Raw genomic sequence first — 14,312 nt, forward strand, 5'->3', positions numbered from 1 at the left:
GTGTGGAGGATGGATCGTACATTCGAGGGGCAAAGGACTTGACTTATGAGCATAGTCAGCCTGGCTTTGGATCTTGCTTTTGACTCTGGGTGGCTCTGAGACTTGGGCACCATCCTGAAGCTCTCTGTACCTCCGTCACTTCATCTGTCATGCCTGGATAACAGCTGTGCCTGCCTCACAAATTGTGTAGGAGCCCTAGCTTCATGGAATAGGCATATAAAGAAGGAAGTCCTTTCTGAAATGGTCCTGCTCCATGAGAGTCAGGAAAGGCTCAGGGCAGGGGGCGGCGGCGGCGGCGGCGGCGGCGGCGGCGGCGGCGGTGGTGAGGTGGGGATGGTGGTGGTGGTGGTGGTGGTGGTGATGAGATGTTGGGGGGGGGCGGGGCATTGAGTGGTGAGCCTAGCAGGGAGGTGGGACTCAACCTGAAGCTCCTGTTAGATGCCCTTTCTCAGCACATTCCCTGAAGGTCCTGAGGGTCTTGGCACAGCCCCAGCAGCATCCTGACCCTGACGGCACCAGATGTTCCCTGGGAAGGAAACAGAGTCCCACTCTAAGAATAACTGAAGACAGGCGTGGTCCAGGGGCACTGGCCCCACTGAAGACCTTTCGTCCTAGAACTGTCCCTTCCCATTCTGGGGCAGCCCAGGAGAGCTGGGGGCCTGTACAGTTGTCTCGGTTAGGGCAGCTTCCAGCTGGGTCTAGGCAGAGGGGTTGACATATAGGGAAAGTCCTAAACTAGCTGTCTGTCACTTGCCCCATCCCTGGTTCTCTCTGTTTTTTTTTTTTTTTTTTTTTTCTTAGAATAACCCTAAAGGGTGTCTGGCAATGGCTCTGAGAACAATGAGAGAGCTTGGAACAAGGGCTAAGAGACCTCCTGTTACATGTGGCCTTGGCCTTGGGAAAGCCCTGTTTCCTCATCTAGAGATGAGGAAGCTGGAGAAGCTGGAGCAGTTGAATAGCTCCTGGGTCAATGAAGACCCTTGAGCACCTGTGGGAAAATGCTTTCTACACAAAGCGCAGGCGCTCTGAGCAGAACCAGGGCTGCCTGGTGAGTGGAGGTGTCCGAGGGCACAGCAGTGTGCCTAAGGGATGCCAATAGAAGGTTGTCCCCTTAGGCAGATGGAGCATGGAGCTGTTCTAGCCAGAGAAGGAAAGTGACCGAGGACCAACCAGGGGCCGTAATGCAGTCGATGAGAGGCTCTTCGGCCAGGTCACTGCCCCTGCAGTGGTGGCCCTCAGCACTAGGGCCTATGTATCCTCGCCTGCAAGTGGGATCTCGTGCCTCAGCCTGGGGTTTCCATGAAGCCTGTGCATGACAGAGACCAGGGAGGAGTTCAGAGAGAGGGGCCTGCTGTCAGCTGAGGCCCCTGGGTTCCACCTTTGGGCTCTAGGCATGTTTCTTTGCTGGCCGTGGCTCCTCAGGGCAGCCTGTCTAGTCCATGCTTGGGCCCCGTTCCTCTGGAAACAGTGCTTTTCCCCCACAGCTTCATTTCTGTTTTTTCTGGAAGCAGTTGAGCTGCCTCAGCACTGAGGACACCAAATCCATTTTTCATGGGCTGTGCTTAAGAGAGAGCTCCTCGTGCCAGGCTTGGGAATGCATGCCACCACGGCCCAAAACCAACAGCCTCCATGTTGTTTTCATTGCTGTTCACCACTTGAGAGGTGTCTGGTGGCCCCAGGCCAGTGTGGGAGGCTTCTGTCCAGCTGCCCATTGGAATACCTCCGTGGGCTCATGTCTCTCCAGGGCCAGAGCTGTGCTGAGAGAACCGTTCCTTCTTCCCAAGTGGCAGCAGACATTGTTCCCACCTTTAGCCATGGTTTCCGGCCCAGGTTGCCTTTCATGCCATCATGATGCCCCGAGGCCTCCCATGTCTTGGCAGCTTGAATTTGATGAGATAATTTTAATAAATATTTTTTTAAAGCAAGAAGGAATATTGGTGCCATTCAGTTTTGTCCTGAGAGGGCAAAAAGGCCAGGTTGGTCTGGGCTCTCTACCCGCTGGGGGAACAAGGCAAGCACTTTCTGAGGAGTCCTAAGGCCTGGGACCATGCCACACTCACAGTAATAGCTTCTCACTGTGCATTGTGAGTTCAGCGTCAGTGGCTCGCACGGCCTATCCTCCCTCAGCTATACTGCAGCCCTACAGGGTGATATACTCCTCAGGCTTGGCTGGGGAGACAGATCCTAAATCTGAGGCTTCCCCTAGACAAAGAGCAACGCCATAGCAGAAGGGGAGACGGAGGTGAGCTTGGTGACTTCCCTAAGGATACTGCAAGGTTGTGTCAAAGCTGCACACAGGATCTGCCGTCCAAGTCCTGTCGAGCTTAGGTCACCTGAGTGGGGACAGCAGCATGACTTTGCAACCGTCCCATCCACAGGAATTGTCTTTGAGAATGTGCACCATAAATAACCCAGGAAATCGGCAAGGCAGGGTCTTAGTCATCTTTGTTTTTCACTGTAGAAGCCACAGCACCAAGTGCCTGGTTTGAGGTCACGGGATTGAGATGAGGTTGAGCGATATTCATTCATTTTGTTTGTTACCAAAGTCAGAGTTGAGAATGTTTATAAAATGGGTGGTGTTTTCTAGGCTCTCTGGTCCCCTCTGGCCAGCCTCTGGGCCTTTGCACTCGCTTTCCTTGACTGAAGCAGGGGTCACTTCTCTTCTTGCTGTCTCCTGGACTTCTGTTAGACACCACACCTCCAGAAAGCCCTCTCTGAAACTCCTTCTCCACCCAGATTTGTGTGACACCTTCCCGTGTGTTTCCAGAGGAGCTTGTAACCCTGTTCTGAATGAACCATCCTCCACACTTTCCAAGTTTTTTTCTTTTTTTTCTTTTCCTTTTCCTTTCTGAGTTACCCGCACCTAGCAGACACATGCCCACCTGCTTCTCAGGTAGCCCCTTTCGTAGAGACCAGCCTCTTGTATTGCTTACTTTTGAAACGGGTTCTCTCTGCACAGTCCAGGTTGACCGTACAGTCACTTATAGCCCACAGCGGGCCTGAGCTTGCAATACCCTCCACCTTCCAGGGCTGAGATCACAAATGTGCACTGCTGTGCCTCGAGGGACCATGCTCTTGGTACAGGAACTTCACTCATTAGTATGTTTTTATGCTCAGTTAACTGACGAGTTGAGTTACAGGGTGAAAACAAAGACTGTACTTTGAAGGAAAGATAATTTTATTAGAACTTTGAGCTATCATAGTTTCCGAACTGGAATACCATATTTGATTCTGAGTTTCTTGGTAGCCAAGGAAGGAATGAAAATGTACTCAGTTACATCATTCATGTTGAAATAGCCATTTCTCTTTTTAGCTTTAAGTTCAGAAATTATTGTTGACATACAAAGAGTACTATTATAACTGCATCTTCAAACACAGTTCGTCATGCCCAAGTGGGAGGAGTCAAATTTCTTACTGGTTTGGAGCTGGGAGCTATTGATTCTCCATCTCAGTAGACCATTGTCTTAGGTTTCTATTGCTTTGATAAAATGCCGTGACTGATACAATTTGTGGAGGAAAAGGGTTATTTCAGTTTACAACTCTTAGGTCATACTCTATCACTGAGGGAATCAGGGAAGGATCCGAAGGCAGGAACCTGCAGCAGGAACTGAAGCACAGGCCATAGAATGCTTCGTACTGACTTGCTCCCATGGCTTTCTCATCCTGCTTTTTTATTTTGCTTTTAAACATTTTTAATTTTTACTTTTATCCCTCTTATTGAAAATATTCTTTTCTCACATAGCATCCTGGTTCCAGTTTCCCCTCCCTCTACTCCTCCCAGTTCCTCCCCACTTCCCCCCTCATCTGGATCCACTCCCTTTCTGTCTCTTATTAGAAAAGAACAGGCTTTTAAGAAATAATAATAATAATAACAACACATTATCAATCATCAGTTAATAAAATGCCCTACAGACTTGCTACGTATAGGCAATCTGGTGGAGGCATTTTCTCAATTGAGCATTTTCTTACCAGATGACTGTAGCTTGTGTCAAGTTGCCAAACACTAAAACAAAACAGTAATAACAACAACGAACAAAACTAACAGCACATCTGTGGTCCCTGGGCTAATGAGTCAGGTAGGTAGTGCAGAGCTAGAAGTGTACCATAGTGTGCCATAGCCACTGTGGGTGCCAGGCAGGACCTGTTCTAAGCCATAGTGTGCCATAGCCACTGTGGGTGCCAGGCATGCCCTGCTTTAAACCATAGTGTGCCATAGCCACTGTGGGTGCCAGGCAGGACCTGTTCTAAACCATAGTGTGCCATAGCCACTGTGTGTGCCAGGCAGGACCTTCTCTAAACCATAGTGTGCCATAGCCACTGTGTGTGCCAGGCAGGACCTTCTCTAAACCATAGTGTGCCATAGCCACTGTGTGTGCCAGGCAGAACCTTCTCTAAACCATAGTGTGCCATAGCCACTGTGTGTGCCAGGCAGGACCTTCTCTAAACCATAGTGTGCCATAGCCACTGTGGGTGCCAGGCATGCCCTGTTCTAAACCATAGTGTGCCATAGCCACTGTGTGTGCCAGGCAGGACCTTCTCTAAACCATAGTGTGCCATAGCCACTGTGTGTGCCAGGCAGGACCTTCTCTAAACCATAGTGTGCCATAGCCACTGTGTGTGCCAGGCAGGACCTTCTCTAAACCATAGTGTGCCATAGCCACTGTGTGTGCCAGGCAGGACCTTCTCTAAACCATAGTGTGCCATAGCCACTGTGGGTGCCAGGCATGCCCTGCTCTAAACCATAGTGTGCCATAGCCACTGTGGGTGCCAGGCATGCCCTGCTCTAAACCATAGTGTGCCATAGCCACTGTGGCTGCCAGGCAGGACCTGCTCTAAGTGCTTTACAACTTGCTGTAAGCAGAGACTCCTCCTTTGCCTGTAGTTTACAGTGGAGCAAGGTGGGTAGGAACCAGGAAGTTCAGAAACACCTCTCCAGCCACGTGGCTGCCTCAAGTGGTAGAGCCAGGCAGCCATGGCCTGGAGACTATGGTGCAAAATAGGCCAGATGCGGCATCAGCAACATTTTAGTATCAGACAAATCAAACCCAGGATAACCAGATAATCAAAACTGTATATTTAAAAACCCTTTTAAAAGGGCAGCTTTGTAGCAAAAGTGGGCAACTTGCTGGCTTCCAGCCCTGTTCCACATCTGCTGTCTACTTACTGACTGAGTAACTCAGGTCTTCTGCATAAGGAGTTGTGTCAAGCGGAGCCCTCTTAGACCCCCACGGTGTTGCACAGGGGCTGGGCAGCTCGTTCTCTGGTAGAGGCGATAACAGCAGAGCTCAGCTCCCTTCGGTCAGGGTCAGAGGTGACAGTGGTCCCAGAATGGAACGTTCTGTCACTGCCGCTAGCTCCGGGGCTTTGGTGCTTCTGAGGTCATGTATGGGCTCCATGATGGTGTTTGTGTTGCCTAGGTTTTGGGGGCTCAGTTCTGTGCTCCTCTGTCCTTCAGAAGGCCTGGCTAGGAAGATCTGAATGGGATGTATCCTCTATGGCTACCCACCAACCTCTGTGACTGGGCTGGAGGCCATGAAGCCGTGGCCCTGGCAGGCTTTTCCCTAGATACGGCTGCACAGTTGGCTTGAGGTGGCAGTGTGTGTTTGACAGTTCCTCTTTCCTCCCCCCTCAGTTCGAAGTGGGACCCTATGGTTGCATCCTGCTCACCTTGTCTGCCATCCTGTCCAGATCCCTGGAGCTGTGAGTATCTCCCTTTGTCTCCCTTTATTGTCGGTCTTGTCCCCCGGACAGCACAGTCGATGGAGCAGCCAGGAAGGAGAGCTGGCTGGGGTGGAGAAGAGCAGTCACAATCTATATACACGTCTTCCTGGGGCTACCTTCTGTGTCCTTCCCATATGTACCAGGGACAGCAGGGGAGGCCTCTCCCTCCCTCAAAAAGCTTCCATGCAACTGCAGTGCCCGTGGGCTTGAGCACGCAGCGCGATTCCCCTGACACGTGCGCAGGGGTGGATAATGGAGGCAGAGACCCGGGCATTGCCACGAGGGAACCCAGCGGATTAATAGCACATGAATTTTCTGTGCAGTACAATCGATCGATCGATCCTCCATTCCTTCCAAGCAGAGGCAGGTCTAGGGTGCGGAACTCTGGGGGAGGGAGTCTGGCTAGGAGTACCTGGTGAGGAGGATTTGGGAAATGGCTCTTAGCAGGTCTGGGGAAAGGGTTGAGCCTGGGTTGCCCTGGCAGAAAGAGCATTTGTTCCCCTGTTGGTGTCAGCTGGGCTGGTGGCCTAGTGCTGTTCCCCTGGGCCTCTGCTGTGGGTGGGGGGAGGCATGGGGCTTTGCAGTCTCGTGCACTGGCCCTCCTGCTGCTTGCTGCTGCTGACCTTATTAAACCCGAGTGTGCACAGCACTTTCTAATGGCATTTTATTTCTAATCCTGCCATAATGATATGATTCATTCCTGGTATGGGCTCACGTGCGTGGAGACCATAAGCCTTTCTACCTTCTCCCAGGCTTGATTTGTTAATCCCTGGATGGAGGGAGGGTGGCCTAGGGAGCTTTCAGCCTCACTGAGGGGAGCTCTGCTCTTGGGGACCAAGCTTGGTAATTCTCCACTCAGCTTCCCATCTGTGCAGGGGCTTCTGGCCCAGGGTCCAGGTTATGGTGCCCATGGGCACACTGACTGCTGCACTCACAGGAGCAGTCTGAAGTGAGTAGGCACCCTGGCCACATGCAAGCTCCTGCCTGTAGCCCTCTCCCTCCAGAAGGGACTCAGGGCTCTGCATCCAAGTGATCTTCCCATTTGGCCGAGCAGAGAGCGACTGCCACCTCTCACTGACCCATCCCACCTGGCCAGGCAGGTCAGCAGCCCCCATCCAGCCTGTGTCCCTTGTGGGCATCCGTCAGGGTGGGGATAGCAGTTACATTTCTGGCAACACATGCATGTGCATACATGTGTGCTTGTGCGTGCGTGCACGCACACACGCACTCATGGATGTACACACAGACACATAGACACTGACTCCTAGATAGGCATGCACAGGGATCTACACATATGTAACGTGGACACAGAGGTGTGGTCCAGCTGACTCCAGGGCCTCTGGGCAGCTTTCTTGAGCCCTGTAGGCAAGTGTCTTGGGGTCCCTAAGGCAGGATTGTCTAGGTCAGGCCTCTTCCTTCCCAAGGAGCTGAATAGGGACCTGCTGTGGGCTGGGCTTTGTCTCACCCCAGTGTTCTCTCCTCACCTTTCTTTAGAGGACAGACCCATGTACAGTGAGAATAATGACAGCCAGCATGTTCTGCTTCTGCATCTGCAGCATCTGCAGCTTCAGTGTGTCCCACTCTTTGCCTTGACAGTCATACTGAACCACATGGAGTCTCAACCCCACCCCACTGGGTGGGTCCACTGTGGTCACTGTGGCTTTAGGAGGTGAATGGTTTGCCCAGGCTACACAGCAAGGCAAGCTGGCAGCCGGCTACCAAGCAGGCTCGCCCCACCCAGTTTTTTTGGTTTGCTGCATACAGAGGCGAATTTTGGGTGATAGACAGATTTAGGGTCTGGACTGATTGCTCCTCTGTGCTGGAGTTTCTTCCCCTAAGAACTGGAGCTTCCGGGGCTACTTATCCCTCATGGTTTGCCCCATCTTTCCTCTACAGGAAGCCCCTGGAACACAGGTAGGGCAAGATCACCTCTGCTTGGATCCTCCCACCTTGGGCAACCCTCTGGGAGCATGAAAGACGGGCTGTGTTCATGCTGAGTGCTAGCCTCCAGTATGCGCTTCCTGCCAAGACTGAGCACCATGGGGCCTGAGGTGGGCCTGGTGGGAAGACCAATCACTGGCCAGGGGTGTCCAGTGTGAAGTAAACTTGAGGTGACATCAATTACTTCGGATCTGATCAAGTACTATGAGGCATGTAGACTGAAGGCTTCATGGAGAACCAGGGCAGATCGGTGTAGCCTGGGTGACATCTGCATGGACTCCCAGAAGGCTGCTTGAGGTGGGAACATCCCAGCAGAGCTAACCTTGCCTGCCCCACCTGTGATCCACGGGTTTCGTAAAATTTGGAGGAAAGATGGGGCCACAGTGAGGGCAAGAGCAGCCCATGCAGTCCTAATACTGCCCAGATTCTGAGAGTGACGTTGAAGTGACGTCACAGCCCTCTGCCCCCAGTTTTGGAGGGACAGCTCTGCTGATGACTGGCTCTGCTGGGTAGTGGCCCTAGAACTGGGAGAACCCACTTCCTGTCTACTACCTTAGGGGTTGGCAGTCCTCAAAGATCTTTCTTCATAGACATCTGGACATAGAAACATCTGGACACAGAAGTACAGATGTCACCCAGCTCAGGCACCAGGTGGCCCACTGGGGAAACCACAAATGCAAACCTTTGACAGCTTCATTGTAGATCAAGGGCACTTGGATCCTCCCCGACTCAGCTACCCACAGCCCTTGCTAGCCAGTGTGTCTTCAGTTCTTTATCATTAGCTGACTGGAGCTAGATCGTACTGTTTAAACTTTCATTGAAATGAAACTAAATCTAATTTATTTCTCAAAAATACAAAAAGACACACACACACACACACACACACACACACACACACACACACACACACACCATTTCAAAGCTCACGGAGTAAAGCAGATGCAGTCAGGTGCCTGGTGGTGGGGAATGCAAGTCCCCTGTCTGCCCCTCCTTAACATCTGGCATGGATCTTCCTTGGAGAAATCCCAGCTCTGCTTAAAAACGTAGGGAGCAGACTATAGCCGAGGGCCTTCCTGCTCTGGGTTCCGAGTCAGCTTGCAGAATCCTTTGATGCTGTTCTGGATGGTCTGTTACTACTTTGGGTGGTAGTTGGAAACAGGTTCTAGGAGCCCAGAGAGTCTCTAATATCAAACGCTGCATAGCCGTGAGAGTACTGAGCTGGGAAGGCCTCCCTAGTTCCTTCCAAGCACTGTGTGTGGGGGGAGGATGGGGGCCAGGTGGGCAGTGAGGTGGATATTGTTGTTCTGAGATTGTGCGGAGGATAGCATGATGACATGTGTGATGTGAATGTGCGACAGAAGGGTCACACACTCTCCCCTTCCTGGCAGGGTTCTCTCTCCAGCCTAGATGTTGCCCGCATATCACTCACATGTCATTTCTAAGCCAGAGTGGAGCTGTGGGCAGATACAAACCCAGCATGCGCAGCCCAGCTGCTCTTAGGAGCAGGCAGAAGCAGGCCTCTGAGCCTCGCTTCCCCCAGTGGAGGCTGAGCTCGTGTAGGTTATTCTTTTCTCCTCATGATGCCAAGCTGTTCACATTCTTCCTTAAGATCTGCAGTTACATACAGTAACGCCCATGTTACATTTCATGCTCGCCTGGCTTCCGAACACTGAGCCGTGTGGCTAGAGATTTCCCCAGGGAGTTCTTGCCAACTCCCCGGGATGCTCAGAGCCCTGAAGTCAGGGGACTCTCCAAGTCAGGCCTGGGTGACCCGGGGCTGGGGGTGGGGAGAGGAGAGGGAGGGTGCTGTGGGGAGCACAGCCCGGCTCACAGTGGGGGCAGTGCCGGTCAGTGGCAAGAGGTTGTGCCAGCAGCCTGAACAGAAATTTTCTGTCCAGTAGACCATCAGTACTCATTACTGCAGCATCTTTGGCAGCTGAAGGGCAATCTTGAAAGTTCAAAAAACAATGTTGGGCAGCGCAGCCAGGCATTGGGGGCCAGGGCCTGGCCACACGGCATCCCACTGTGTGACTCTTGTTCTCGAAACTCTTGAGATTAAAAACAGCAGTGGCAGCCGGACCGTTTCTTTCCTTGAGAAAAGAGCCCTGAAATGAAAGTCAGCCATGAATGCTGGCTAGAAGGCAGGTGGCAAAAGGTCAGTCCCAGCCACAGGAAGCAGAAGCCAAAGCTTAACTCGTTCCTGTAAAAGCCCGGGTGTAGGAGAAGGACACCTGGGAACAAATGCTGTCTTCGGGACTTGGGTGTCCCCTCTGTATCTTCACCCCTCTCTTATATACCAGCTGTGTGTCCAAGAAAAAGCAGACTCCTGCAGTTTGTACCCTGCTAGGTGTCAGGCTCCCAGGCCTCGTATGGTGTGGCCAGCCCAGGCTGCACTGGACATAGAGTGTGTAGAACCTGGTGTGCCCCCGGAAGACAGTCACAGCCCAGAGGTTCACCCCGTTGGTTGGGGAACCTTTCAGAGTGAAGTAGGATGGATGCTTTGACTTAGGTCAGGAAGTAGAGGCATGGGGTACATAGGAGACTAGGAGAGCCAAGGTCAGTTTAGGGATGGCCTCTCAGAAACAGATAAAGGCAAGCACAAGACTGGCCAATTGCAGACCCCCAGAGGGGAGCTGGGAGACCAGAGACATGTGCAGTGAGGCCAAGAGCGGAGAAGCTCTTGTGGGGAACCTACATTGTGTGCACAGTGCTTGGCAGGCAGTGTCCTCAGAGTTCCCAAGCTTTCTCAGCCCTGGACAATGAGAAACAAAAGCCACCAAGACCAGATGGGCTGTCATCTCCACAGACAACTATAGGCTCCATGTTGTTGGAGAGATCTCCAGCCATCTCCTTCCTGGGGCTCCTCCATAATGTGCAAGGCTGCCCAGGATGGGGAAGGGCCCTTGTACTGGACCCATTAAGATCTTTATACTGCAGCTGGCAGATGGGAGAAGTCCCTCAGTGAATTCCAATAGTACTTCTCACAAGAGATGACACTAACAAACATTTCCAGCTAAACTGCTGGAGACCCAAGTTCTGGGAATCCCCATGTCTTAGCAGATGCCTCACCCAGACTCCCTTAGGCTGGGTCATTCTTTCTACTGCCCTGTAAGTACGTGGCCAGGGTCTTCCATCCTCTCCCCTTAAGGAATGAGTCTTAGTTAGGGTTTCTATTGCTGTGATGAAACACCATGACCAAAAAGCAAGTTGGGGAGAGAAGGGTTTATTTGGCTTCCACTTCCACATCATAGTTTATCACTGAAGGAAGCCAGGACAGGAACTCAAATAAGGCAGGAACCTGGAGGCAGGAGCTGATGCAGAGACCTTGGAGGAGTGCCGCATACTGGCTTGCTCCTCAGGGCTTGCTTAGCCTGCTTTCTTATAGAACCCAGGACCGCCAACCCAGGGGTGGCTCCACCCACAATGGGCTGGGCCCTTCCCCATCAATCACTAATTAAGAAAATGCTCTACAGCACTGGTTCTCAACCTGTGGGTCAAGACCCCTTTGGCAAACCTCTGTCTCCAAAAATATTTACATTATTATTCATAACAGTAGCAAAATTACAGTTATAAAGAAGCAACATAGATAATTTTATGGTGGGGGGTCACCACAACACAAGGAACTATATTACAGGGTCACAACTTTAGGAAGGCTGAGAACCACTGCTCCACAGGCTGGCTCACAGGTCAATCTTATGGAGGCGTTTTCTCAGGTGAGGTTCCCTCCTCTCAGATGACTACAGTTTGGGTCAAGCTGACCTAGATCTCGCCGGCACAGAATGTGCAATCTGGAGGCAATTTAGCCAGAAGTAGAGGAGAAAAGGAATGGGGGCCGTTGCTGCTACCTTGGGCTTTTGTGATCTTGTGGCAACCCCAGGAATAGAGCATAGGCCTGGGACCACCCGCCCCACTTCTCAGGGGTCACTGGGAAGTGAAGGATAAGTCAGTGGCATGGCTGGCAGCGTCACTTGTCTTGTGTCTCCACGTTCAATAGGCCGTGCACAGGTCTTCTTCCCTGCGGGAGGGTGACGGGTGCTGCTCGGGTGTGCTGGAAGACTTAGAGTGAGTGGAACTCGAGGTTTCAGATAGGCTCACACTAGCCCAGGAGCTTGACAGCCTTCTGTCCTTCCAAGTTCAGCTGCTAGGCTCTGAGCTAGGTCCCCGGGCTGCAGAGTTGTCGCTGGGGAGTGCCCGCTGGGGCTAGCTGCGGGCAGTCGCTCTGCCAGTGGGCTCCGGGCCTGGGCATGCACATGAGAGGGGCCCACTCTGTGGTCTGAGGTACAGTGTGGTTGACAGCTGAGTGGAAGGCCCTCCTGCCCCCAGGCCCGTGTGTGTGTCTTAGTTCTCCCTACCTCTTCCATTGAGGGCTCCGGTATCCAGAGGAAGAGGACAGGCCTCAGTAGGAGAAGAGGAGGGTAATGCACTCAACCTTAGAAGGGCAACCGGGACCCAGGGTGGGCTGCTTAGTTATCCCTTCCTGTGCTTGCCACCCAGAATCTCGGTGTTATCAGGGCTTCCCTTGCTCACAGCTTCTCCCACAATGGGGTTGGCACCTCAGGTACCTGCTATGCGTCCACAGGGTCTGGAGCCCAGTTCTGGGCAGTGAGGACCCAACGGGACATCACATGGTCCTAAAAGCCCTTGCTGCCTAGAGGGGCAAAGTGGTCATATGAGAACAGTGGGTATGGGCCCTGGAGATGGGACGGAAGGAGAGGAGAGATGGGGTATTTCTGTCCCTGGGCTAAAGAAGGCTCTCTCTGTGGAGGAGGGAACACTTCGCACCGCTCTGAGGATTGGCAATTCAGGCTTGTCAGGTAGAAAAATCAGCTGCTTGGGGTCTGCCTGGGGGGACCAAAGCCAGGGAGAGATCATGAGTTGTGAACTATAGGCAGCTTGGGGGGTGCTCTGGGCAATAGTGAAGGCCATGGGTTCCTTAGGGAGTACTCTGGGCAATAGTGAAGGCCATGAGTTCCTTAGGGGATGCCCTGGGCAGTAGTGAAGGCCATGGGTTCCTTAGGGAGTACCCTGGGCAGTAGTGAAGGCCCTGGGTTCCTGTGCTTTCTTTTTCTCCCTTCAGGAAGGCCTTTCTCCACTCTTTGGAGTCTTCCTTACACCAAGTATTCTCTATTTCTTCTCACTGCTTGGGAATGGGAAGGGCCTAGACCTCCTGCACGGTGCTCTCCTGCAATATGCAAGGCTTGTCCATGGTCTGGTTCCTCCTTGTAACAACCCAGTAGGGTAACTATTGTTATCCCAGGGGACACAGAATAGGAGGAAGAAGAGGCTTGACATCCAAGTATCCGACCACTGTCCCTTTTCTCTGGGCCTTCCTGGAAAAAAACCATCTCTCCAAATCCTTTGTAGATGTCCTCGGCTATATTTCAAGCTCTTGGAGGCCTGGGTTTACCATCGGCTCTTGGCTGTGACATGAATGGTTGAGATTTCAGGAATCATGACCTCTCAGTCATTGTTTTCCTGTTTTTAATTGTTGTGATCGTAGGAAAAAGGAAGTGACATTTACCACATGCCAGAGGCTTTATATAGTTTATCTCACTCTGTTCTCACAGTAACCCATAATAGAAGGAGACATCACCATGCTCGTATGGCCTTTGGGGAAACAGACTCCCAAGAAGGGGCAAGTTTTAAATGGCAGCACTTGGGCTTAAACCTAGGCACCCCCAACTTAGAGCCCAGGTTCTCTGTTATATCACGGCTGCTCTTCCCACCGAGAAACTCGCCACCTTGGAGTAGGTTGGGGGTGCAGAAGGAATGCAGCCATCGGAGGGGCCACAGGTGCTCACCCAGGGGACCTGGTTCTGCAGAGCCCGAGTACTAATGGTCAGGTGGAAAAGGAATGGCTGATTGCTGTCCACACAAGGCTCAGTGTTTCAGAGGTCAGAGTCAGGGACCAACCACCCTTCTTCCCATCCCAGAAGTTCCCAGAGCACACTAACCATTCCCTGGTCTCTTATTCTGTCAGTGTGGATTTAGGCTGGGGGTGGGGGTGTTGCTCACTTTATTAGAGCCACCCTGAGCTGGCCACAGACCTGCCCTGTTCAGGTAAATGGTCGTGACTACAGATGGGGCCACGTCTCTAGGCTACACGAGCCCATTATTTTCCATTCTATTCAGAAGTTTCTGTGCCAAATGCCATGTTCACATGGGAGACTTTTGGGTGAAGGGACAAGTTGGCTGGAGCCAGGGTTGGTGGAACCTGGGTGGGGCTTCAGGGGTTTGGCCTGCCTGGAGCTGCCTGATCAGGCTAACGTCTGGCTGTGTCCCAGGCCACGGAGAACACTGGCCCTGCTCATGGTGTGACCACACGAGTACAAAGTCTAGTCTTTTCTTGGGACCTCAGTTTCCCTGTCAGTGAGAGATGAGGGTCTTGCCCTCCTCACCTCTGAAAGCTCTGAGAGAAGAATGCATTTGGAAGGGCCCGAAACTGCAGGTGTGAAGCTGCTGTGTTGCCAGCTTGCTCCACGGCAGCAGCACTAACTGGCTTGAATCTTGGATGGCGCACATCACTAGCTTGAACCAGGCCACTCCCAGAGCCTGCATTTTCTAAGCCCTGAGGGCTTTCCCAGCCTGAGGTTTTCTTGTTCTATTCCTTGGCACAGCACGGTGGCCCAGGGACCTCTGGATGGTAAGAA

The 14,312-nt window shown here is 52.4% G+C and overlaps 1 protein-coding gene across 6 annotated transcripts in view; it reads left to right on the top strand.

Moving 5' to 3' along the window:
• Positions 1-14,312, top strand: part of Mindy4 (MINDY lysine 48 deubiquitinase 4) — a 109,466-nt gene that overhangs the window by 70,624 nt on the left and 24,530 nt on the right. For all 6 annotated transcript variants that reach the window (XM_076566850.1, XM_042273364.2, XM_042273362.2 and 3 more), the window contains one exon: positions 5,633-5,700. In XM_076566850.1, the coding sequence (XP_076422965.1) occupies positions 5,633-5,700 (68 nt within the window). The remainder of the gene's footprint in view (positions 1-5,632; positions 5,701-14,312) is intronic.

Source organism: Peromyscus maniculatus, chromosome 3 (assembly GCF_049852395.1).
Source record: "Peromyscus maniculatus bairdii isolate BWxNUB_F1_BW_parent chromosome 3, HU_Pman_BW_mat_3.1, whole genome shotgun sequence".
NCBI classification, from domain to species: Eukaryota; Metazoa; Chordata; class Mammalia; order Rodentia; family Cricetidae; genus Peromyscus; species Peromyscus maniculatus.